Raw genomic sequence first — 25468 nt, 5'->3', positions numbered from 1 at the left:
GAAGAGGGCATGTAGTAATAGTTACCTATCAAGAGACTGACCAGAGTTCCTCAAGGAAGCAGTTCATTTAGGAAGTTAAAACAGAGGGAAACAGTGGGGGCCTAGAAACAACAACAAAAATGTTCCCTTTGACATGTTCACACCCCACGGAGGACTCTCACAGTCCCAATGTTTGTTTGTTTAATTTAAAACCCTTTACTTAAGGAACAGAAGGTCAACGAGCCAGAAGCTCAGCTGTTAGCCTGTTGGAGTTTAGTTTGTTGTTTTAGAAAATTGACCTTTAGTCATCAGGACAGTTAAGTGCTGATCTGAACTAGGGCAGCTTCAAAGTGACTGGACCTGTGGTTTTGATCCCTTTTCTTTTTGGTCACAAGCTGCCTTGGGAATCTGAAAACTGTGGACTGTCTTCTCCCAAGTGATACACATCCACACACAAGTATGCACTTCATGTCGAATGGGCTTCCCTGAGGCACTTCTATGAACCCTGGGAGAAGAACCTTCTAGGTTGGCTGTTGATTGTAATGCAGCTGCTTCACTGAATATATTTGCCTCCATTCATCTTTCTATTCTTGGAATTCCCTGAACCTTGGGCCTATACACCTTTTAAAGGGAGGTTAGTAGTGAAGCCCCATCTATTGTATCATGCTCTGCAACTTTGGCTTTTTCAGTCACCTTACCTAATGTAATGAATATTTTCTCACACATGGAGACCATGCAAGTATAAACTTAGATCTTTAGGTTAAGAAACATTTCTTTCTTTCTGGTTTCTGGTCTTTATTAAGACATCTAGAAAATCCAACTTTGGGTGATTTTTAAATGCCCTGGTCCTTGAGCTTAAGGTACCAGTGAGAAAGTCTTTGTGATTTGACAGCTGGCCCAAGAGTTTTCTCCTCTTGCCCGTGTACAATTTAGCACTGAAACCTTTACCCACTACCTGCTATCAAAGTACAAGGTTGGTATGTTGTTGATTAAAATGTAAGCTGTCTATGACCTAAGGTTATGTGTATACCAAGGCTGTCATGGAGGTGGAAAGCAGTGATAGGGACAGAATTTTATCTGTGATGATGATCAAGACTCCAAAACGTAGCACAGCCAGAAAAATTAATTTAATTAGTTCATTCATTCATCCAACTAATTTATTGAGTGTCTACTTTATGTCAGGCACTGTGCTAGGAGTTGGAGAAAAGTAATAAAAAGACTAGATGAATAGTCTGCCCTTTTAGATCTCAGTGCCTCTTGAGGGAGAAACTTTAATTAAAATATGTGCACACATAATTATTCACTGAAACATGTGATCCCAGGGAAGTATAGGGTGATGTGAGAGCAGATAACAGGGAACCTAATTTAGATTGGGCCAGAGAAAGCAAAGCTGAAGGACAGATGGCCCAGTTAGAATGCTCCAAGTGAAAACTTCATTCCTGCATAGTGTTTATATGCTATACCTCTAAGCACACACTTATTTGTCTGTGAGGTTTGGGTTTTAACAGACTTTCAAAGTATTGTGATAATCTGGAGTCTTTTTCAAGTTTCCTTTCTAATAATCTTTTTTTCCTCCCATATAGTATACACTTTGGAATTTCCTCCCAAAGAATCTGTTTGAACAGTTTAGAAGAATTGCAAACTTTTATTTTCTTATCATTTTTCTTGTACAGGTAAGAGCTCCATTAGAAACTTCATCTCTTCAAGCAGATTTTCAATCCATTTCTAACCTTGAAATGCCCTGTGATTAAAAAGTTGTTTCATGGCTTATTATAATAACACTTTTTAAAGTACTAATATATTTTAAGCTTACTCAATTTTATATGTTTCTAAAGTAGATCTTTCACTAGAAAACTTACTGAGACTTTGTTACTTTTTTTAAACTTTCATGGATTTCATATCTTTGTTCATCTTAGATGGACATGCATTGTGTACTTTTATATACAGTGGTATATGTGAAAACTGAAAATAGTTCAAATTAATAGTTTCACTTTGTTAAGCACCAGTTTCAGTTTAATTGAAAATTTATCACTTATCTTCTTGATCACCAGTTTTGCTTTTCCTCATTTATTTACTTTAAGGATGAAATCCTTGTACGTTGGTTTGCTTCTCAGTGTTCCTACTAATGTTTTGTGTTTTAAATTTTAGACATTTTAAATTGCATCTTCCATCTTTCAGTCTATAAGCTATTAAAATCTTTCCCTTGCCAAAATTACCCTTTGAAAATTTTACTACATTAAAGGTATTTTTTTTCTCATTTCATTGTTTTAAGCGAAGCAAAAACATCCCAATAAAATTGCTCAAATGCCTTGCTGATCTTAAGTGCTTCTGTTTATCCACTTTGAATAAATAGTACTATAATTCAGTTTAGCCCTGCAAGTTAAAACCAGTCTGGGTTGTAATATGGGGAAGAACCAATTTCAGTCTTGAATGATGGGGCATTTGAGGTGGAGCTCCTCTAGATCAATGGTGAGATGTCTTACAGAATAGCATAGAATAAATAAACTGTGTAGAAGATTATACACACAGTCATTCCACTTGGCGTGCAACACATTTCAGTTCAGTTTAGCAAGCACCTATGTGCCAGGCAGTGGTCCAGATAACAAAGATTTTAGCAGGTACAATAAAGATCAAGATTGCCTTTTCTACCCCAAAGGAATTTTACATTATAGCCAAAAAAGACAGTCATGTATCCACTCAATTTAATGTGGTAAATGTCGTAAAACTAGTATGAGCAAAATGCTGTGCAGACACAGTGGAAGTTATGATTTTTTTTTCCTACCCAAGAGAAGCTTGAGAAAACTTCAAAGAATAGGTGACTTTAAGACTTGAAAGATTAGAGCTTACGTGGTAAGGAATCCAGACTGATATCTCAGTGTGTGCAAGAAGGCACAGAGCTATGTAAAAGGAGAGTGACCCCATGATCCTCTTTCCCTCAAATCTAGTTCTCTTTCAGGATTTCCTGTTTCCATGAATGACAACATCTACCTAGCCATGTTAATCAGATACTTGGGAGACATTTTTAACCACCAGTTACAAGAAATTCCTTACCAGTGTTGCTTCCTAAATGCCTCTGGAACTTCTTTTTTATTTGCTGCTACCACCCTTGTCCAAGCCATCATCTCTTACCTGGATGAGTGTATTAGCCTCCTAAATGGACTCCCTCCCTCCACTTTTGTTCCCTTCCATTCCATTTTCCACAAAGCAATGAGAATGACCTTTTTGGAATGTGGTTCTGTTCACCTGACCTCTCCCTGCCTAAAAGCTTCAATTATTTTCCACTGTTTGTGAGATAAAGAATGAACTTTCGTCTGGAGAGCCCTGCTAGGTCTGGCCCCTGTCTCCCCTCCAGCCTCTTCTCACACCACATGCTTTTTTGCCGCTGGCTTCCTTTATTTTATCACAGGTGACACATGCCCTCCTCCCATAGAGACTTTCTATATGTGCCTCACTGCGCCTAGGAAGCCCCCTTCCATCTAGTTAACTTCTATATACTCTTCAAATCTGACTTGTTTTAATGTCTGGTTTTCACTATAAGTTGCCAGCTCTTATGAGGGCAGGAACTTTTCTCCATCTTGTTTTAAAAAAAGCAGCATCTCTAGAGCCTGGCTGATAATAGCACAAAGGCTGACAGAATGGTGCTCAACAGATAGATGGTAAATGAATGAATATATTTCAATCTAGGGGTTAGTCCAAGATGGCATGAAAACTAAGCCTAAATTTAGAACTATTTTCTTAAACTAATGGCTACATGGATTGCTTTTGTTTTAAGGAAAGTTAACACTCATGCTGCTACTGGGGTATGTTTTATTTACATTTTTGTCTGAAATGTTTGTAGCATGTAAATGCTGCATTATGTTAATGGCTTCTTCTCATTTTACTCTCAATTTACTTTCTTTACCTAGGTCACAGTAGACACACCAACTAGCCCAATTACCAGTGGACTTCCACTTTTTTTTGTTATAACTGTTACAGCCATCAAGCAGGTAAATTTCTAATTTACAATTATGCTTGCATTTCAGTCCTGTCTGACATGAGAATTTATATTTTGTTCTTATTGAAAACCCATTAAAATGGTTATAAGACACATCTTTAATTTCTTTGCTCCTTTCATCTTATTTTTTGGAGGGAGGAATATAACCCTAAAAGGAGAGTAGGTAGAAGGTACACCTCACTCAGGGAGTGGGAGATAAATTTGTAATATGCATTGCATTTTTCATTGTGCTATATCTGTCTGAAAAATTCCCATTCTTGTGGACTTTTTAAATTGCCACCTATAGCAGAGAACTCAAGAGTGCGTGTGTGTGTGCTAAGTCGCTTCAGTCACGTCCAACTCTTCGTGACCCCATGGACTGTAGCCCGCCAGGCTCCTCTGTCCATGGGATTCTCCAGGCAAGAGTACTGAAGTGGGTTGCCATTTCCTTCTCCGAACTCAAGAGTATAAATACTTTAATTTTGTTGTCTTTCCTGATGCTGCTGAAGGGGTGCTTTTGACAAATTCCCAATAAAATTGAAAATAGAAACAGGAAACGTGGTTAAGGAGTGGTTAACAATGTTTTTCCTGTACCAGAAGCTGACAGGTTACAAGGAGACTTTTAGACAGTACTTACCAAAGTCCTTTAGAAAGTGTCCTAAAGAATGTCCAAAATAAAGGTTTGCTTAACAATATTAACATGGTTACCTTTCTTCTTGAGTTTATCTGCTCTTCTATCTTGCCTACCCAGAACTGAAAGGATATTTTATCAAGTGTTTGGTTGCTAAATAAAGACTTTGGGAATGTTATTTCCCTGAAGCTGTTAAGATTATTTTCTTTAACATCATAATAGAATTGCTGCTCCCAAGAATAGCCTGTTTGGTTTTCAAAAAACTCTTATTGATTCATTTTACTCCCAATACTAGTTCATGTTGGGGCCTTTGTTTCCTCACTGACATCACTGAAAGTTCCCCTATGAAGTGATAGCCTAAGCATTGCCCTAAAGAAGGACAGGATAGGAATCAATATATATATAGCACCTGAGAGAAAAAGGGGAAGGCGATCAAGAGACTTTTCAAACAGTTATATTTGAAAAGGTACAGACCCTATTATAAGGAAAAAAAGCAAAGTGATGTTAAAAAAAAGGAGATGATGCTCAAACAAATGGAGTTCCTCCATTCTTACTTCTTTTGGCTTAAATTACTCTAGACCAAAGAAAGCCCAAAGGAAAATGAACTCATTACTTTTAACTCTAAAAAACGGACACCAATTTATGTTTTCTTTTGTCACCAAGTCAGTGGAGAAGTTTAACTGTTGATCTCTAAAACGTATCATAGATACTGTTGCAAAATAATCCTACTTGCTCTTTCTATTCTCTGTCTCTGGGAAGGAATTATATTTCCTCAGAGATGATCACTCCCAACAGTCTAATATGGAAGAATGTGTTAAAGTGATTTGCTCTATAAGAAAATAAAACCTGGAAAAAATTTCTTTCAAATTAAAAAGTAGAGAACATTAACATTAACTTGACTAAGAGCAGAATTAGAAAAATAAATCATAGTCCTTCACAACTGAAGAATATTAAGTCTCTATTACCTGTATTTTTATTAATGCTTATCTCTAGAATGGAAGAACCTTTTAATGCAATAAAGCTTTTTACCTAAGAAATATTTTGAAAGCATATTTTTGTTTTTGCTGCAAAAATTTACAATGTTTGTCTCTTTATTCTGCATTGAAAGTAATATTATAAGTACAGGTATCTGCTGTGACTCAGAGAAGGGGTTGTAGAAATTTATTAACAACTTTACTTCATTATGTGAGTTTGACTATGTCCTTATTTTTATTCTTCTAGGGATATGAGGATTGGCTGAGGCACAGGGCTGACAATGAAGTCAATAAGAGCACTGTTTACATTATTGAAAATGCAAAGCGAGTGAAAAAAGAGAGTGAAAAAATCAAGGTATTAAGTTTTGTAGTACATTCTTTTTTTTTAATTATAGTGAGAACACATCATTTTAAAATGTGCAATTCAGTGGCATTTCATACATTCTCAGTGCTGTGCAGCCATCACCACTGTCTAGTTACAGAACATTCTCACTGCCCCAAAAGGTAAACCCCTATAGCCATTAAGTAGTCATCCTGCATTCCTCCCTCACCAGGCCCTGGCAACCACTAATCTTCTTTCTGTCTCAATGGGTTTACCTATTGTAGGTATTTCAAATAAATGGAATCATATACTATGTGGCCTTTATGTCTGCATTCTCTTGCTTGTTGCTATCTTCTTGAGGTTCATTCATCTTGTGGCATGTGTCATTACTTCATTCCTTTTGATGATTGAATAATACTCCATAATATAGCCATACCACATTTTGTTTATCCAATCATCAATTGATGGACATTTGTATTCTTTCTACCTTTGAGCTATTAGGGGGCTTCCCAGGTGGCTCAGATGGTAACATGTCTGCCTGCAATGCAGGAGACCCAGGTTCGATTCCTGGGTCGGGAATATCCCCTGGAGAAGGAAATGGCAACCCACTCCAGGACTCTTGCCTGGAAAATTCCATGGACAGAGAAGCCTGGCGGGCTACAGTCCATGGGATTGCAAAGAGTTGGACACAACTGGGTGACTTCACTTGAACTATTAGGATTGTTGGTGATATGAATATTCATGTACAAGTTTTTGTTTCAAACACCTCTTTCCCATTCTTTTGGGTATATACCTAGGAGTGGAATTGCTAGGTCATGTGGTGATTCTAGTTTTTATGAATCACCAAACTGTCTTCCACAGCAGCCATATGCCATTTTATATTCCACCACCATATATGATAGTTGTATTGTTTTTTTAATATCTCAGTTTCATTTTTTATTCAAATTAGCCATTGATTGTTATTATACAATAAGATTCCTGTTGATAAAATTTTTGACTTGTCCAAATCAAATAGTAGTTTTTGTACTTAGCAAATTTTATTTTAATTAATGTAAACTTTAGTCTTTAGAGCAGCAAAACTGAACAGAAATTATGGAGTTCACATACAGTCCTTTTTCCTACACAGGTACAACCTTCCTCACAATCAGTACCCCCCACCAGAGTGGCATATTTGTTATAATCAGTGAACCTCCAATGACGTATCATTATCACCCACAGTGATAGTCCACAGTTTAGGTTAGTTTTCACTCTTGGTCTTGTATGTTCAGTGAGTCTGAACAAATGTATAAGGACATGTCTCAACCATTACAGTATTATACAGAATCATTTCACTGCCCTAAATATCCTCTGTGCTTAGCCTATTCATCCCTCCCTCCAACCCCTGGTCACCACTCCTCCTTTTACTGTCTCCATAGTTTTGCATTTTTCTTAGGGTCATGTGGTTAAAATCATACAGTATATAGCTTTTTCAAGTTGGCTTTTTTCACTTAGTAACATGCATTTGAGTTTTCTCCATCTTTTCATGGTTTGATAGCTCATTTCTTTTTAGCACTAAATAATATTTCATTGTCTAGATGTACCAATTTATTTAATAGTCACTCACTTACTGAAGGACATCATGGTTGCTTCCATGTTTTGGCCATTACAAATAAAACTATTATAAACATCTATATGCAGGTCTTTGTGTGAACATAAGATTTCAGTTCATTTTGGTAAAAAACAAAGAGTGTGATCTGGATCATATGGTAACAGTGTGTTTAGTTTTGTAAGAAACTTCCAGACTATCTCCAACATAGCTACCCATTTTGCATTTCCCATAAGCAGTAAATGAGAGTTCTGTTGCTCCATATCCTGGCCAGCATTTGTTGTCAGTATTCTAGATTTTGCCCATTCTAAAGACTGTATAGTGATATCTCATTTTGGTCTTAATTTGCAATTCCCTAATGACATATGGTGTTGAACATAATTCCATATGCTTACTTGCATTTGAATATCTTCTTTGGTGAGGTGTCTATTAGGTCTTTTCCCCAATTTTTTAATCAGATTTCTCATTTTCATATTGTGAAAATTGATAACAGTCCTTTTGGTATATTTTGGATAATAGTCCTTTATCAGATGTGTCTTTTACAAATATTATATCCTAGTCCTAAGGTATTGCTTATTTTTACTTTATTGTGTTATTGGGATAAAAAATAACAGAAAAATAAATGATTGTCCTTCACAATTAAAGAATATTAAGGCTCTAATGCCTGTGTTTTTATTAATACTTATCTATGTTGTTGTTCATTCGCTAAGTTGTGCCCAACTCTTTGTGACCCCATGAACTGCAGCACACTAGGCTTCCCTGTCCTTCACTATCTCCTGGAGTTTGCTCAGACTCATGTGTATTGAGTCAGTGATGCCATCCAACCATTTCATCCTCTGTCACCCCCTTCTCCTCCTGCCCTCAATCTGTCCCAGCATCTGAGTCTTTTCCAGTGAGTCAGCTCATCACATCAGTTGGCCAAGGTATTGGAGCTTCAGCTTTAGCATCAGTCCTTCCAATGAATATTCAGGACTGATTTCCTTTAGGATACTGGTTTGATCTTCTTGCTGTCCAAGGGATTCTAAACAGTCTTCTCCAGCACCACAGTTTAAAAGCATCAATTCTTCGGCACTCAGCCTTCTTGATGGTCCAGCTCTCACATCCATACATGACTACTGGAAAAACCTTAGCTTTGACTCTACAGGCCTTTGTCAGCAAAGTGATGTCTCTGCTTTTTAATATGCTGTCTAGGTTTGTCATAGCTTTTCTTCCAAGGAGCAAGCATCTTTTAATTTTGTGGCTGCAGTCACCATCTGCAGTGATTTTGGAGCCCAAGAAAATAAAGTCTGCCACTGTTTCCACTGTTTGCCCATCTATTTGCCATGAAGTGTTGGGACTGGATGTCATGATCTTCATTTTTTGAATGTTGAGTTTTAAACCAGCTTTTTCACTCTCCTTTTTCACCTTCATCAAGAGGCTCTTCAGTTCTCTCCACTTTCTGCCATTAGAGTGGTATCATCTGCACATCTGAGGTTGTTGATATTTCTCCAGGCAGTTTTGATTCCAGCTTGTGCTTCATCCAGCTCAGCATTTCACATGATGTACTCTGCATATAAGTTAACTAAGCAGGGTGACAATATAGAGCCTTGATGTACTCCTTTTCCAATTTTGAACCAGTCCATTGTTCCATCATGTCTGGTTCTAACTGTTGCTTCTTGACCTGCATACAGGTTTCTCAGGAGACAGGTAAGGTGGTCTCTTATTCCCATCTCTTGAAGAATTTTCCACGGTTTGTTGTGATCCACACAATCAAAGCCTTCAGCATAGTCAATGAAGCAGAAGTAGATGTTTCTCTGGAATTCCCTTGCTTTTTCTGTGATCCAACAGATGTTGTCAATGTGATCTCTGGTTCCTCTGCCTTTTCTAAATCTAGCTTGTATGTCTGGAAGTTCTCAATTCATGTAGTGCTAAAGCCTAGCATGAAGGTTTTTGAGCATTACCTTGCTAGCAAGTGAAATGAGTGCAATCTGCTTATCTATAGAATGGTGGGACCTTAACACTAAATTTACCATTTTAACTATTTTTTAAGTATACAGTTCAGTAGTGTTAAGTATTCACATTGTTGTACAACAGATCTCTAGAACCTTTTCATTTTATAGCACTGAAACTCTATATCCACTAAACACTTATTCACCCTGCCTCTAGCCCTTGGTAAACACTTTTCTGTTGCTGTTACTTGGACTACCTTAGAGAGATACTTCCGGTGATAGGAAATGTATAGTATCTGTCCTTTTGTGACTGGTTTATTTCCCTTAGTATAATGTCTTCATATGACAGGATTTCCCATTTTTTAAAGCTACATAATACTCCATTGTATGTATATACTACACTTTGTTAATTCATCAGTTGATGGATGTTTGGCTTGCTTCCACCTTTTGGCTATGTGAATAATGCTGCAATGAACAAAGGTGTGCAAATAGCTCAAGTTCTTGCTTTGAGTTATGTTAGATATATACTCAGAAGTAGAATTTCTAGATTGTATTGTAATTCTGTTTTTAATTTGTGGAGGAACCTCCATACTGTTTTCCATAATGGATGTACCATTTTACCTTAGCGCCTAGAGTACACAAGGCTTTCAACTTCTCCTGGTCCTCTTGAGGACTTGTTAGTTTCTGTTCTTTTGATAGTGGGCATCCTGATTGATAAAGTGGTATCTCATTGTGGTTTGCATTTGCATTTTCCTAATGATCGGTGACACTGAGCATCATTTCATGTGCCTGTTGACTGTTGTGATCTTCTTTGGAGAAATGTCTGTTCAAGTCCTTGTGTTAAGTGTTAATCGCTCAGTCGTGTCTGACTCTTTGTGTCCCCCTGGACTATAGCCCACCAGACTCCTCTGTCCATAGAATTTTCCAGGCAAGAATACTGGAGTGGCTTGCCATTTGCTTCTCCAGGGAATCTTCCTTACCCAGGGATCAAACCCAGGTCTCCTGCATTGTGGGCAGACCCTTTACCGTCTGAGCCACCAGGGAAGCAAGTCCTTGACCCAATTTTTAATTGGGGTATTTGTTTGTTATTGAGTTATGGTGGTTCCTTATATATTCTGGATATTAACTCCTCGTCAGCTATATGATTGGCAGATATTTTCTCCTATTCTGTAGGTTGCCTTTTCACTATTGATTGTTTTCTTTGATCATGTATTCTCATTTTCTACTTTTGGTTTTTATCCTGTGCTTTTGGTGTCATATCTAAGAAGTCATTGCCAAGTCCGATGTCCTGAAGCTTTTTCTCCATATTCTTCTAGGAGTCTGGTAGGATCAAGTCTGACATTTAGATCTTTCATTCTTTTCATGTTAATTTTTGTATATGATCTAAGGTGAGAATCCAACTCTATTAATACTTTTGTAAGTAGATACCCAGTTTTCCCAAAACCGTTTGTTGAAGAAACTCTCATTCCCTATTGAATAGTCTTGGTACCCTTGTTGAAAGTCATTTGACGTTATGTGCAAGTTTATTTCTAGGCTTTCAATTCATTATCTTATGTATCTGCCTTTATGCCAGTCTTAATCACCATTGCTTTGTAATATGTAGGGGGAAATTTGGGAATGCAAGACCTCCAAATTCGTTTCTCCTTTTCAAGATCATTTTTGAAGATCTTTCCAAGCTCTCATGGTGCCTTGAGATTTCATATGAATGTCAGGGTTTTTTTTTTTTTCCCTATTTCTGAAACAAATGCCATTGGTATTTTGATAGAAAGTCCACTGAGTCTGTAGATCACTTTGGATAGTATACACATTTTAACAGTACTAAGTGTTTCAATCTATGAACTTGAAATGTGTTTCCATTTGTTTTGTATTCTTTGATTTCTTTTAGCAGTGCTTTTGTAACTGTCAGTGTCCAACACTTTAAGTTTGTTCCTAAGTGTTTTATCATTTTTGATGCTATTGTAAATGATAGTGTTTTCTTGATTTCCTTTTTGGACTGGTCATTGTTAATGTATAGGCGTGCATCTGATTTTTGAGTGTTGATTTTAGTTCCTGCAACTTTGCTGAATTAATTTGTTCTAACATTTTTTGGTGACATTTTTAGAGTTTTTTTACATATAATATCATGTCATCTGCAAATAAGGATAATTTTACTTCTTTCCCAATTTGTATACCTTTTTTGTTTCTTGTCTAATTGTTCTATCCAGAACTTCTAGTACAATGATTGATAATAGTTCTGGAGTGGACATCCTTGCTTTGTTTCTGATCTTAGAGATAAAGGTTTTAGTCTTTGCCTATTTAGTGTGATATTAGCTGTGGACTTTTATTAGGTTGTGATCATTTACTTGTCTTCCTATTTTATTATATATTTTTATCATGAAAGAGTGTTGAATTATGCTAAATGTCTTTTGTTCATTAACTGAGATGATCATGCAAAACATTGTTTATATGCTGCATTATATTGATTGATTTTCATATATATTCTTGGATCCCAATAATAAATTTTATTTGGTCATAGAGCATGATCATTTTAATGTTACTGATTTTTGATTTGTTAGTATTTTAAGATTTTTTTGTATCATTATTTGTTGAGGAAATTGGTATGTAGTTTTCTTGCAGTGCCTTTTTCTGGTGATAATATCAGGGTAATGCTGGTCTCAGAATAAGTTTGGAGGTGTTCCTACCTCTTTGATTCTTTAGAAGGATTAGGAAGGATTGTTATTTCTTCTTCAAATGCTTGGTAGCATTCTCCAGTGAAGTCATCTAATCCTGGGCTTATCTTTTGGGTGAGATTTTTGATTCCTACTTCAGTCTTCTCACTAGTTTTGGATCTGCTCAGATTTTTTTATTTCTCAGTGATTCACCTTTGGTAGGTTGTATGTTTCTAGGTACTTATCAATTGGCATGTAATTATAGTAGTCTCGTATAATCATATAATTTTTATTTCTCTGGCGTCAGTTGTGATTTCCTCTTTTTTTAGATGTTTGTCTTTTTTTTTTTTTGGTTGTAGCTAAGGGTTTGTCAATTATGTTAATCTTCCAAAAATGTTTGTCAATTTTGTGTTATTGTTAAAAGAATGTTTCTATATGAATATGAATTAAAATATGAAAGTTAATGGAAACCAAATTCTTCAGCGCAAGGGAAGAAGATGTGTGGAACAGAATGGTTCAGGGCTGTGGTATGAGTTCATACAAAATGATACTCTCCTCTATTGTTTTATCAATTATTATCACCGCTTAATTATTAATACCCAGAATTTCAAGCTTAATTCTCCATATCCCCAGCAATAAGTAAACAATCTTACACCTTTTTATAATAATGATGGGAGGAAGGCCACAGACTGGGAGGGTTACCCAAGTTTGACATATACTGTATTTCTCCCACTCTTTTTTCTATTTTCCACATCCCAGAAGGGAGGGCCTTGTGATGAACTGGAGTGGTTAGGATCTGAAGTTTCCAAACCATTAGTAGAAACTCAACTTTTTGTTCATATAAGAACCAAAGGCAGCATAAATGATTCATAGAATTAAATCTGTTGCTCCCAGGTTATGAAGTGAAATTGCAAAGCAAATAAAGTGTCCCACTTTTCTCTCCTTTTCTCTCATTTCCTCTTTCTGTTTTTGCTGTCACCCCCACTGCCTTAGAAGGACCCCCATCTTCCACCTTTTCTCACTAGGCTACTTATCTTTGGCTGACCTCAGCCAGGTATATTCTCAATTACATTAGTTGATGCTGTTGTGTGAAATGCTGTTTGATTGAGTCCTTTCTGGAGTATTTGTGTTAGAAAGAGATGCCTGTAAACTGAAAGTGTCTGAGTGATGGCTTGGCTGGGGAGTGTGGGCATTCTTGTTGAACAGGAGAGTAACTTGTTCTGTATCCTCAGTGCATTGGGTATTTTTTAAAGGGTTTCAAAGCTAGGGAGTGACTTGATCTTACTCTTTTAAAAAAGGCAACTTTGAAGATTAAGCAAAGTAGTTAGTGTGTGCCCAGTCGCTAAGTCGTGTCCGACTCTTTTGCAACCCTAAGGACTGTAGTCATCCATGCTCCTCTGTCCATGGAATTCTCCAGGCATGAATACTGGAGTGGGTTGCCATGTCCTCTTCCAGGGGATCTTCCTGACCCAGGGATCAAACCCATGTCTCTTTCATTGGTGGGCTGATTCTTTACCATAGTGCCACCTGGAAAGCCCAAGCAAAGTAGAGGCATGAGCAAAAGTAGAATGAGGGAAACCTGTTAGGTGGTTACTGCTGTATAAGCAAAATGTAAGCTTATATAGGGTGATAGTAGAAGAGATAATAACAATAAAAATAGAAATATTTGTTAACATTTATATGTTACATAAATATGCCAGGCACTTGCTTCTACATTCTGTTAATTCATTAATCCTTACTTTGCAACAGTCCTATGAAATAGGTACTTTTGTTATCCCCTGTTTGCTGATGATGAAACTGAGGCATAGGGAGGTTACAAAACTTGTCCATAACTTATAAGTGGGAAAGCTGGGATTTGAACTGAAGGAAGTCTGGGTGTGGCGTCCATGCTGTAAGCACAACTTTGACCCTCCTATTGCGTGATCAAGCTAAATGGATCTATTCAGGATATTTATTGTAGATAAAATCTGGACTTACTGATGTATTCCATGGAGAGAGTGAGAAAAAGAGCAAAAAAGAATAAAGATAGCCTCCTTGATTTTGCCCTGAGCAGCTAGTTGTATTAAGTAATGCTGTTAAACAAAATGCTGGTGCTATTAAATAAGTTGGAAAGGACTGGGAGAAGAATAGGTTTGGGCCATGTTCATTTTGAGATTCCTATTAGATAGCCAGATGGAATTGTCAAGCCTGGAGCTCAGATGAGATGTTTTAGGTAGAAATAGAAATTTGGATGGAATCATGTAAAACATGATGAAACACAAGCTGGAATCAAGATTGCCAGGAGAAATATCAGTAACCTCAGATATGCAGATGACACCACCCTTATGGCAGAAAGCAAACAAGAATTAAAGAGCTCCTTGATAAAAGTGAAAGAGGGGAGTGAGAAAGTTGGCTTAAAACTCAACATTCAGAAAACTAAGATCATGACGTCTGGTCCCATCACTTCATGGCAAATAGATGGGGAAACAGTGATAATAGTGACAGGCTTTATTTTGGGGGGCTCCAAAATCACTGCAGATGGTGACTGTGGCCATGAAATTAAAAGACGCTTGCTCCTTGGAAGGAAAGTTATGACCAACCTAGACAGCATATTAAAAAGCAGAGACATTACTTTGTCAACAAAGGTCCGTCTAGTCAACGCTATGGTTTTTCCGGTAGTCATGTATGGATGTGAGAGTTGGACTATAAAGAAAGCTGAGCGCCAAAGAATTGATGCTTTTGAACTGTGGTGTTGGAGAAGACTGCAAAGAGATCCAACCAGTCCATCTTAAAGGAGGTCAGTCCTGAATGTTCATTGGAAGGACTGATGCTGAAGCTGAAACTCCAATACTTTGGCCACCTGATGTAAAGAACTGACTCATTTGAAAAGACCCTGATGCTGGGAAAGATTGAAGGCAGGAGGAGAAGGGGACAACAGAGGATGAAATGGTTGGATAGCATCACTGACTCAATGGACATGAGTTTGAGTAAACTCCGGGAGTTGGTGATGGACAGGGAGGCCTGGCATGCTGCAGTCCATGAGGTCGCAAAGAGTCAGACATGACTGAGCAACTGAACTGATGTAAAACATAGAGAAGAGGAGCAGGCCTTGAGGAATTCCAGTGGAAAAGCATAGTTATTTATAAGGGAAAGAGTATGGGTTTTGGCATTGGAAATATTGGAAGAGTTTCTTCAGTTTTACTGATTTCTTTTGTCATATCCAGTCTGCTGATAAGCCCATTGAAGGAAATCTTTATCTCTCATGCCATGCTTTTTATTTCTCACTTTTCTATTTGCTTTTTTTTTTTTAAGTTTCCATCTTGATGCCCAAATTCTTCATCTGCACATGTATGTTATCTGTGTTTTCCAATAAATACTTACTTTTTTTTGGTCGAGGCATGAGGGATCTCAGTACCTCAACCAGTGGTCGAACCCATGCCCCCTGCATTGGGAATGCACAGTCTTAACCACTGGACCACCAGAAAATCCCTCCAGTAAATACATTGGTATTTTACTCATAGCTAATTTTCTGTCCCTGTTTCTTAATTCTAAAATCTGATGATAGGTCATTTTTCTCTTGGTTTTGTGCATCTCATGTTTTTAATTGAATTCTGGACAGTGCACGAAAAAGAATGCTAGAGATCGAGGCAGGTAACCTGTATTTCTGGCCTGCAGTGGTCATACCTCTTCTGTCAGCCAGTCCGTCAGTGTTGGGGATTGAGTCAGTCTGGTCAGGAGTTGGCTGGCTTTGGATTTTGCTGTAGATGTTGATGCTTTCAGCAGGTCCTACATTCCTGAGACACAGTGGATGCCTCTCTGTGTGCCCTTTCTCCTCCCCCAGTGGTAAATTATGCTTTCTTGTTATTCTTTGCAGGGTTCCTGATGGGATCAGAGTGGTTTCTTGATTCTCCTACTCTGTTTCATTATTAGGCAGCCTTTTTGCACCTTTGCCTCAGGGTAGAACTTTCAGCACTCTTCCCTGGTCTCCACCCCAACCTCCCGTGGCAGCTGAACTTTGCCTTTTATTAGTACCAGGTCCTCAATATGAGGGTGTTTCCTGTCCATCCCCAGCAGTAGATGGCTTTGTTCTACCTCTCCACTAGCAGTAGTTACATGTCCCTGAGACCCTGCCAGGGAGGATTTCTTGCCTTGCTCTTGGACACAGGTGGCTTTTGCACCCTATGAGAGAAGGGTCCACGGTTGCAGTCAAACCTGTATGCCTGTACCTTTCTCGTGAGCACCCAGTGGATGCTCAGAGAGAAGAACTGATGTGTGCTTATGGTCTCCTCTTTTTTCTGAGGCTTGCAGAGATTTGAAACTGTCACATTGGGCCCTCCCAAGCCTTTTACAGTTGGTTGAAAATCTAGTTATTTTCTTCCTGTGCACTTTTATGACAGCCATCTCTTCCTCATGTGCTTTGTTAATTGTGAAAGAGTCAGTTTCTCCTGCCTCTCCTCAGAGGGACTTTTCACCCTTTGAAATTCAGTTAACTTGGTTGCCCTGCAACCTCAACTTTCTGATGAACCCAAAAAACTTACAATTCCCTTGATTATCTGACTTTTTCTATTGTTTATCATAATGGATGGTGAGGTTCTCTTGTTGATTTTGTACAAGTTAAGTGGAAACAATCCTAGAGTTGATTGTCTAAATGAACCATGTTGTTCCCTTTCTTTAAAAGTCCTTTCTCGGTGCCCCCTTGGCTTCAGGGTGAGGCCTCAACACCTGAACCTGACCTGTCAGACCTTTTGTGGTCTGGCCCCAGTTCATCTTACCAGCCTTAACTTGCACTCCAGGTGCAGAGACCTTTTCATATCTGAGCTGATTGTCAGTGTTGTAGAAGAAATTGTGGTTTATATTTATCAGTGCCTGGGAATAATCTTCTGTCCTTTAAATGAGTGTTTCCTTCTTCTGAGATGCTTTAGGATTTTGTTTGTTTCTGTGTATTTAAGCATAGATTGTGGTTTTGTGTAGCAATGTAAGTATTTACGGATGTAAAGAAGGAAAGATCCAAGAGAATAAAATATTATTTACAAATTAGTTTCATTATTGATGCTGTTGTTCATGGCTACTGATTAAAATTGGCAAAGAAAATAAAATCATTTCTGAATAGATCTTGAAATCCTCATCCTTATCTGCCAAATTATGTAGCAATTGGAAGGCAGGTGTGTCATTTATTAGTTCCATGTTTGATAACCAGTGTGTCCAAGCTGGTAAGCTAGATATTGACTCCCTAAAGTGGGTTGTCTTCTTTCAATAGCAGCCTCCTCCCTTTATCTGGGAGTGCTGTAAAAAAGTGTTAATTTATCATTTTCTATGTGTGCCATGGCATGGAAAATGTTGGAATGGACTGGGCTGGATAATTTCTTACATCCTTCTAAAAAACTTTATGACTGTTCATAAGTTCGAAGTAAAGTAGTTGCAGGATATTAGTAATAATTTAATAATCAGCTATCAGATGGTGAATTTGTGCCAGGTACTTTGTGAACCACTTTACTTGTATCCTCATTTCATACTCAAAACCAATCCTATGAGGTAGTTGTAATCATCAAAGACATTTAACCCAAGGTCATTTATTTAAGTGGCAGAGCTGGGACATAAAATCAAGTTGTAAAGATATGTGTTTTAATCATTATGATTGATTTCATACATTATTAAATTATGCACTAGAAATCGTTCATGGTTTCTTCTCTTAGGTTTTTTCTCTACTTGAGCTTTGGGCACTAACTGATAGCAGATGAATTGTTGGAAAATGACCTAATGCCTCTCTAATTAAGTGAGATTTTCTGAGCACTGAAGAGAGAACTGTCACCCGACACTAATAGCTATTACCACATGGAAGGCAAAGCATTTAGAAATATTTTTCCTGATGCAGAGTGGGAGTGCAGCTGCCCAGTGTTCTTGAAGTACTCAAATGAAAATGTGTAGATTTTCTTGATTCAGTCATGAAATGATAATGGTCATTCTCTTATCAAACACCAATGCCGAAAACATCAGAGAGCAAAAGAGTCCATGGGTAATGAAATCACGTATCAGAGATTAAAGTTCAATACTAAGGTAATCTGAAAGCATCGTAAGTCCTTGTGACCTTAAAGAGAATTATGAATGTTGAGTAATATTCTTTCGTCACCTTTCACATGGTATAGGATGCTGAGACATTCTAAGCCTTAGAGGGGGAGAGGTCTTTTGCTACTGTTTTGACTTTAATTGGAGGTATAATAAATGCTTTGTTTGGAATTAAGAACATTGATACTTACTTTTCTCTCTGTACTAGGTCGGTGATATAGTAGAAGTACAGGCAGATGAAACCTTTCCCTGTGATCTTATTCTTCTGTCATCCTGCACAGTTGATGGAACCTGTTATGTTACCACAGCCAGTCTTGATGGGGAATCTAATTGCAAGGTAATGGAGACTAAACCTTTCCTAAATATTCTCATCTAAGGATAGGTAATCATGCAATATTCTGTCCCACTGCCCTTAATCTTTTACCTTATTTTTTCCTATTTGTGGATATTTTGTATTTGAAGACAGTATTTATATAACTGTCTTTGAAACTTCTAAGCAAATACTCAGCTTTGGGGGAAAGGGTGGTGTTGGGTGAGGAAATCCACACCCCAGACAAAAGCCACCACATTTTTATAGCACTGTTTGCATTTCATGTTGATATTAACCCATTCCACATTGTATTTAGGCTTTTAAAATGAAAGTACTCTTAGGCTAAAACTATATAGCTATGAAAATAATTTCATCTGAAGGTACTCTAACCTTCATCTAAGATACTCTAAGTTTGATCTATTTTTGTTTTTAAAGGGTTGAATAACCTCTTTTAAAAAATGTTTATTCCTGGCATTTTGAAAATCTAAGCTATTGGCTTGATTACTTTTAAAAAATACCTTAGGGTATAGTTTGGCAAATATATGCTTTATTGCAACTAGGAAGAATTAAAAATGTGTGAGAGTAAATTTGTTCAAACTGGAGGATAACTGACTTCCCTGGTACTTTCTGGCACGGTCAGTTCTTGTCTATCATCCGGAGTTCCACAGGGCATGAAGATTTATCCTCTATGTGCTGCTGCCATTAAGGAAGAGCACTCATGTGCTCACCTCCATGTATCTTCTTGAGGGCTTTCCTCCACTTGTTTATGCTATCTGAACTTGAGGACCAGGATTCAGTGTATGGTAAAGGAACTTAAATGCCTGTTAGATAACTAATTTTGTTACCACTTCAGGGGCATGGTGATGAACTAGTCCCATTTCAACTATTTGAAAACAAAGTTATATTTAAGGGAATGTCAAGGTGAAAATTGAGAAATCTACCTCAAGATTTCCTACTAAGGGACAAAGTTGTTTAGAAGAAGAAAACTTTCAAGTGGTTTCATTTTCCACTTTAATTAATCTGATCAAATCAGCTAAAAGTACATGGGTTTTCAACGTCAGGAGATAGTTTTAAATATAGCTCAGACAATTCCATAATATTCTCCAGAGATCGTGCAACAGCTTTCCTTCGGCATAAGTAGTGTAGTCTTTGAGTCTGTGTCAGCCCTTCTTTGATCATTTAGAAAAGGATTCATTGGAACCTGCCTTGAGTTCTGGGTCAATCAAGTAAGTACATAATATACCCTAGTAGAATATTCTAACTGTCTGACTAAAGCAAGATCCATCATCTCTCTGCTCCTCACATGAATTGTAGCTACTTGAAGCATTTTCAAGATCATTAATTTTGCTGTTTGTGTAATGGGAACTATTGATGATTTTTTTCTTTCTGTTAGCAAAATGTTAGCATTCTTATGACCAAAAGGGTGATTCAATTCTTATTTGTATGTTAACTTCACCATATACTATGGTGAGCAAAATAATAGGTCACAGTTCTATAAATAGGAGGGAAAAAATGCTTTAAATTTTTCATGGGGTTTTCAGTTAATTATATGCATGGTGCAAATGGAATTTTCTCTGCTGTCAGTATCAAGAAAAGCTTTTAGTTTTCTCATTATCTTTGAAATCCCTTCACAGGAGAGTTCACTTTCTAATTATTGTAATATAGTTTAAGAATAATACCACAAAGTTTATCTAGTTGGAGATGTACATCAGTATTTGTACATCTGTACATTTGTACAGTATTTGTATTATTCTGCCAAAGCCTCTTACTAAAAACATAGTGTTCCTGAAATCAGGTGGGTGTATGATTATAATTTTTTTTCTTTTTGGGGGGGGCTGTTTTTGTTTTTTCTTCTGCTTTCATCTAGACACATTATGCGGTACGTGATACCACTGAACTGCGTACAGTCGAATCCATTGATAACCTCAGAGCAGCAATTGAATGTGAACAGCCTCAACCTGACCTCTACAAGTAAGAATTACCTGGTTTCATTTTACTGCTGTCTGATGGCTTTGCTTCTCTTTGCCATCAGAATTGAAATACCCACCACTTACCAGCCTCCTTTCATTTGTGTTTTTATGAGCTGTTCCTTCCTTCTGGCAGGCAAATGAATCAAGTCAGCCTTGTTCACTACCAGCCTAAGATAAATTATTGTGGGCTCAGGCATCTCACTTGTGGTTTTTCTTTTATTATTGTAATTTGTAGACATGGCTGTCCATCACATTTTAAGATTATATAATCCCATAAGCCTGAGCTATCAAACTTGTGCACTAGACAGAGTTAATTAAAACAAAAATAAAACACTTTATGTGTCATCCAACAGTAAAGAGAGAAGGAAATGTGGGACCATGCAATTAGTAGGCACTCTATCCTTTTTTATGAGGATCATGATGAACCAAGTATTGTATATAGGCTGTTTCTTGTCCAAAGTAAATGGCTAAGTTGAGGGAGCAGTGAAATGGTGTGATTTCCTCCGTTTTGCTACACCTAGGCTTTCTGGAGTAGAGTTGCTGATTAACAGTCATTGTGGGTTGTCAAAAATTTGGCATTTGATTTTTTTTTTTTTTACTATTTATTTATTTAGCTTAAGAGTCAGACATGACTGAGTGACTAGCATAGCACAGCACAGCACATTTGGCATCTTGCGGCATGTGGGATCTAGTTCTCCGAACCAGGATTGAACCCAGGTCCCCTGCATTGGGAGCATAGAGTTTTAGTCATTGAACCACCAAGGAAGTCTCTGGCATTTGATTTTTAAGACTACTGATTAGTTTGGTTGATTAGAGCTTGGTATTAATGAGGGTAGAATAATGGGTTTTTGGCCAAGTGAGCCAATTAATTATATTCTCTTCTGCCATTACAGATGGCATCCATCACCCATGGTACTCATCTTGTTAATGAACGCTGTTGATCGTAAAAGGGGACCAAATAGTGGGATGTGGCTTACAACAATGCCCAGTAGTGGAAAAAGAAAGTTCTCATACTTTTATAAGAATTATACCCTCCCTCCTTCCTACCATTCCTTCTTTATTTTTTCCCTTCTTCTGTATCCACGTTGATAGTAGGAACTTAGGATCACAGAGCAAAATAGCTGTTCGCTGCCTTCAGGAAGCATGGAATCACAGAAAGGGGAGTGACTGATTTTGTGAGTTAGAGAATAATATAGATCCTTACATATTTATAGGGTAACTCCTAAATTTTTCAGTTACCTTAAATATGAAGGAGATTTTTAGTGAGGGAAGGTTATTCCTAATGTCTCTAATAGATTGAGTACCCTTGGTATGTGACTTCAGAATATTGGATTGGCCAAAAAGTTCGTTGGGAGTAAACCCAAACAAATTTTTTGGCCAGCCTAACACCTCCACCACCCTAGTAATCATCACTTACATTGTAATTGCCTGATTATGTTATTTGGTACAAGGAACACATTTTTCTTGCTTATTAGGAAGCATAGTAATGGTGCAGTTAATACATGATGAATGAATGCAGACGTTCATATTTTGTGTATTTCATAATAATAGTTCAGTTTTTCTGAAAAAATCATAATGTACGTTATAAAATACTCATAACATTCTTACTAAGGATTTAGAGCTTTTTACTATATTTTTCAGAAATGTAGATTACCATGTGCATAGCCATATATCTGATCACTTGATCAGATCAAGGTCAGTATTCAGATCAGCTGCAAGACACAGCTTGAAAATTTCCAAGATGGTAATCAATCAAGTGTTCCCTAATGGCTGTTTCTCAAAGGATGATCTCAGGTCAATAGCATCCACATCACCAGAAACTTGTGGGAAATGAAGATTCAAATTCTTACCTAAACCAAAAGCCTAGGGATGGGGCCTAGAAATCTGTGGTTTAAGAAGCCCTTCAGTGATTCTGATGCATGTTCAAGTGAAAGAATTACTGAACTCATGGTTTTGAAAGATGGTTTAGCACCAGAAACCTTTCTTCACATGAATGTAAAATAGAAGCCAATTATTTATATGAAGTATAGTTGAGAGGGGTATTGTGTGCATGCGTGGTGGTGCCAAGTAGATCTTGAAAATCAGCTTAGAGTCTTTGTTTACATTCTTAAAATCTGTAATATTTTTAAAACGAGATGAAAATTTACATATCATATTGGTTCAACTTAGCTTTTTCTTTTAAAATCAAGACAATAGGCTTTCGTAGTTTATTGCCTTGTCTCTTTTTGCATTATTTGTATTTTGATTCATTCCCATATTTGGGGTAAATAGATTTTATCTAGATATAGAAGACACATATGCTATTATATTCTTTTTGCAGGTTTGTTGGCCGAATCAATATCTATAGTAATAGTCTTGAAGCTGTTGCCAGGTTAGTTTATAATTCCTTTAATCTGTCCTTTCAGGGGAGGGATGTTTCTCTTTTAAGCCCATTAAAATAGCTAAATACTTTCTTTTATAGAAAGGGATGGGGAAAAGTGAATAAATCTGGAGTAACTAGCCACTGATGGGTCTTAAATAGCTCACCTTGTGATTGGTAGGGTTGTAGTGGCAGCGGCTCAGAGTGTGTGTATCCTGGGAGAGGGTGGTATTGGAAGTGATGATGAGGGTTTCTAAAATTATAGAGCTCCAGACTTCTTTGACAACTATTCCCAAATATATACTATGCCCTCTATTGATTGTCCTTGGTTGTGAAGTGCCTGACCATATTGGAAGTATATCTGGAAAGTAGTGTTTTAAGGGAGAGTAATTTAGGGACTGGACGGTAGACAAAATGCTGGGAGAATTAGCTGGACTTATGTAAAATGAAAGGCTTAATAGTTGATAATGAAACAATTCATATAAAAAGGGGTGTTTTTCCCCTCTTCAATCACCCAGTCAGTTATTTTAACTTTTCCACTTGGCCTTTATAGCCAGTGCTCAGAAGGAAGTTAAACACCAGGAGCTCAGTGATCCCCCCCTCAAAGGCGGGTTTGCGCTCTATAAATACAGCACCTTTACATGTGTCTCCTTCCTTTACATTTGCTTTTCCAGTCTTTTCCAGTCACTTTTTCTTTCTGTTTCTTGCTGTCTGCTGTTATCTTGCTTTTCATGACTCATAGTCCTTTCACCTCTGTGCATGTCTTTACCTCTGTGTGTTGCTGGCATCTCCTGTACTGTGTGCTTCTATCTGTGCTGTGCCCTAAGTAACTTCAGAGGGGAGGATTTTTCAACTCGTCCTGTGTTAGTAAGCGTATAAGTAGACAGATGCATCCTGAATCTTTTGAAAATAGATGTGTGTGAGAGCAAACTATGTCCCCAAAGTTGATGGTGCTATTAGTTGGACTCTGAATAAGTTGTGTTCATTTTTTGTTTAGGTCTTTGGGACCTGAAAATCTCTTGTTGAAAGGAGCTACACTAAAAAATACCAAGAAGATATATGGTGAACATTTTTTTAAGATATACTTATTAGAAATAGGCCTTTTAAAACCTAAATGTTCATAAATGGTGCAGTAAAAAATTGGACATGGCATTTAATTCCATTTAGTCTAAGTCTCTTTTTAGGTGTTGGGAATTTATAAGATGGTAAACTAACTTGAAATATGACAAACTATGTTGGTTAAAATTATACTATAAAAATATACTGTAAATGATTATTAACTGGTAAATAGAAGAGAGTTTATAATTCCTATTTTTATAGATTGAAAAAGTTGGTAGATCCAACTGGGTGGGGAGTTGGGTTGGCAGTCTCATATGTAACCTAATTTTCATCGTATTGTTATTCCTTAGGAGTTGCTGTTTACACTGGAATGGAAACCAAAATGGCATTGAACTACCAAGGGAAATCTCAGAAACGTTCTGCTGTTGAAAAGTTAGTGTGCCTCACAATTTCTTTACTTGTTATTGAACTGAAATTGTTACTTCTCAGTATTTCCAAATATCAACAGTATGAAAAAACAACATAAGTTGTAATAGCATTACCATTTTAAGCACTTCTTTTGTTCCAGAAACTGTGCTCATTGTTTTGTATGTCTGATTTGGTTTAATCCTCTAAGCAACTTGGAGTAATTCCTGTTAGTCTGACCACTTTACAGATAGAGAAATAGTCTTAGAGATGATAAATGATTTACGTAAGCTCACTTAGCTATTCACGGGCAGAGTTTAGGTAAAATTTATTCTCTCTTGCTGATGGTTAATGGTTTGGGGTCCTCTAGTTGCTATACGTAAGGAGTTTGTGCAACACAGGTAATAGTCTCCTTGCAAGTAATTGTGTGGTACTTGACACACTTTCAAAGCCATTTGCACTGGCACAGACCTCGCTCTCCTGTTGCCATGGACATGCAGTATATCAGCAACACCCTCTTCATAGCTCTACTTTCAGATTAAAAGAATCCACACTAAGCTTGACTATTTCACATTTGCTCCTCTACCCTCTATTCCAAACCTTTAGGATTCAAGTTTGGAAACAATCTACTCCTTTTATAAGGGTTGAGTAAGTAATGGTGTGTGTCTTCTGTCACTTTATAGGATCCTTACTAAAAGTGTGTTGAGCTAATCAGCCATTGCACTTTGGATTACGGTTAGGACTGGCTTTTCCATTTTACTAGTCAAGAGTAATGCTTTAGCAGTGGTAACTGAGGTTCACCCATACAGGCCTGTGCTATGGTTACACGTTGTACATAGAAGAAGCTTTAGAAAACTGAACAATCTAGTTTATACCTGGTTGATATCTTCAGTATTTCAGTGGTTTTTAAATTCATAATATCTTATTTTTCAGATCCATTAACGCTTTCCTGATTGTGTATTTATTTATCTTACTGACCAAAGCTGCAATATGCACTACTCTAAAGTATGTTTGGCAAAGTACCCCACATAATGATGAACCTTGGTATAACCAAAAGACCCAGAAAGAACGGGAAACTTGGAAGGTAATTTTGTTTAATGCTGAAATTTGTAACCCTACTACACTGTGGCAGAGGCACCCTTTATTGAAATACTGCTCAGCTAATGATACCTTGGTATTAGAGATTTCTCTTGGTTGTATGGTAGCCCCAAGCCATTAACTTTAAGACATTCTAGGATTTTTTTCTTAACCCTAGGCATATATCCTTGTTTTTAACTCTTAAG

The 25468-nt window shown here is 37.3% G+C and overlaps 1 protein-coding gene across 5 annotated transcripts in view; it reads left to right on the top strand.

Moving 5' to 3' along the window:
• The window catches only part of ATP11C (ATPase phospholipid transporting 11C), a 168011-nt gene that overhangs the window by 78260 nt on the left and 64283 nt on the right, over nucleotides 1-25468 (top strand). For 4 of the 5 annotated variants that reach the window (XM_043895977.1, XM_043895976.1, XM_043895980.1 and 1 more), the window contains 9 exons: nucleotides 1563-1652; nucleotides 3885-3965; nucleotides 5805-5912; nucleotides 18291-18419; nucleotides 20260-20363; nucleotides 22683-22733; nucleotides 23719-23783; nucleotides 24131-24212; nucleotides 25119-25269. In XM_043895977.1, coding sequence (XP_043751912.1) covers nucleotides 1563-1652; nucleotides 3885-3965; nucleotides 5805-5912; nucleotides 18291-18419; nucleotides 20260-20363; nucleotides 22683-22733; nucleotides 23719-23783; nucleotides 24131-24212; nucleotides 25119-25269 — 861 coding nt within the window. The remainder of the gene's footprint in view (nucleotides 1-1562; nucleotides 1653-3884; nucleotides 3966-5804; nucleotides 5913-18290; nucleotides 18420-20259; nucleotides 20364-22682; nucleotides 22734-23718; nucleotides 23784-24130; nucleotides 24213-25118; nucleotides 25270-25468) is intronic. The other variant, XM_043895981.1, reaches the window with a different exon arrangement.

Source organism: Cervus elaphus, chromosome X (assembly GCF_910594005.1).
Source record: "Cervus elaphus chromosome X, mCerEla1.1, whole genome shotgun sequence".
In the NCBI taxonomy this organism is placed as follows: Eukaryota; Metazoa; Chordata; class Mammalia; order Artiodactyla; family Cervidae; genus Cervus; species Cervus elaphus.
This window is presented reverse-complemented; position numbering and strand designations above follow the sequence as displayed.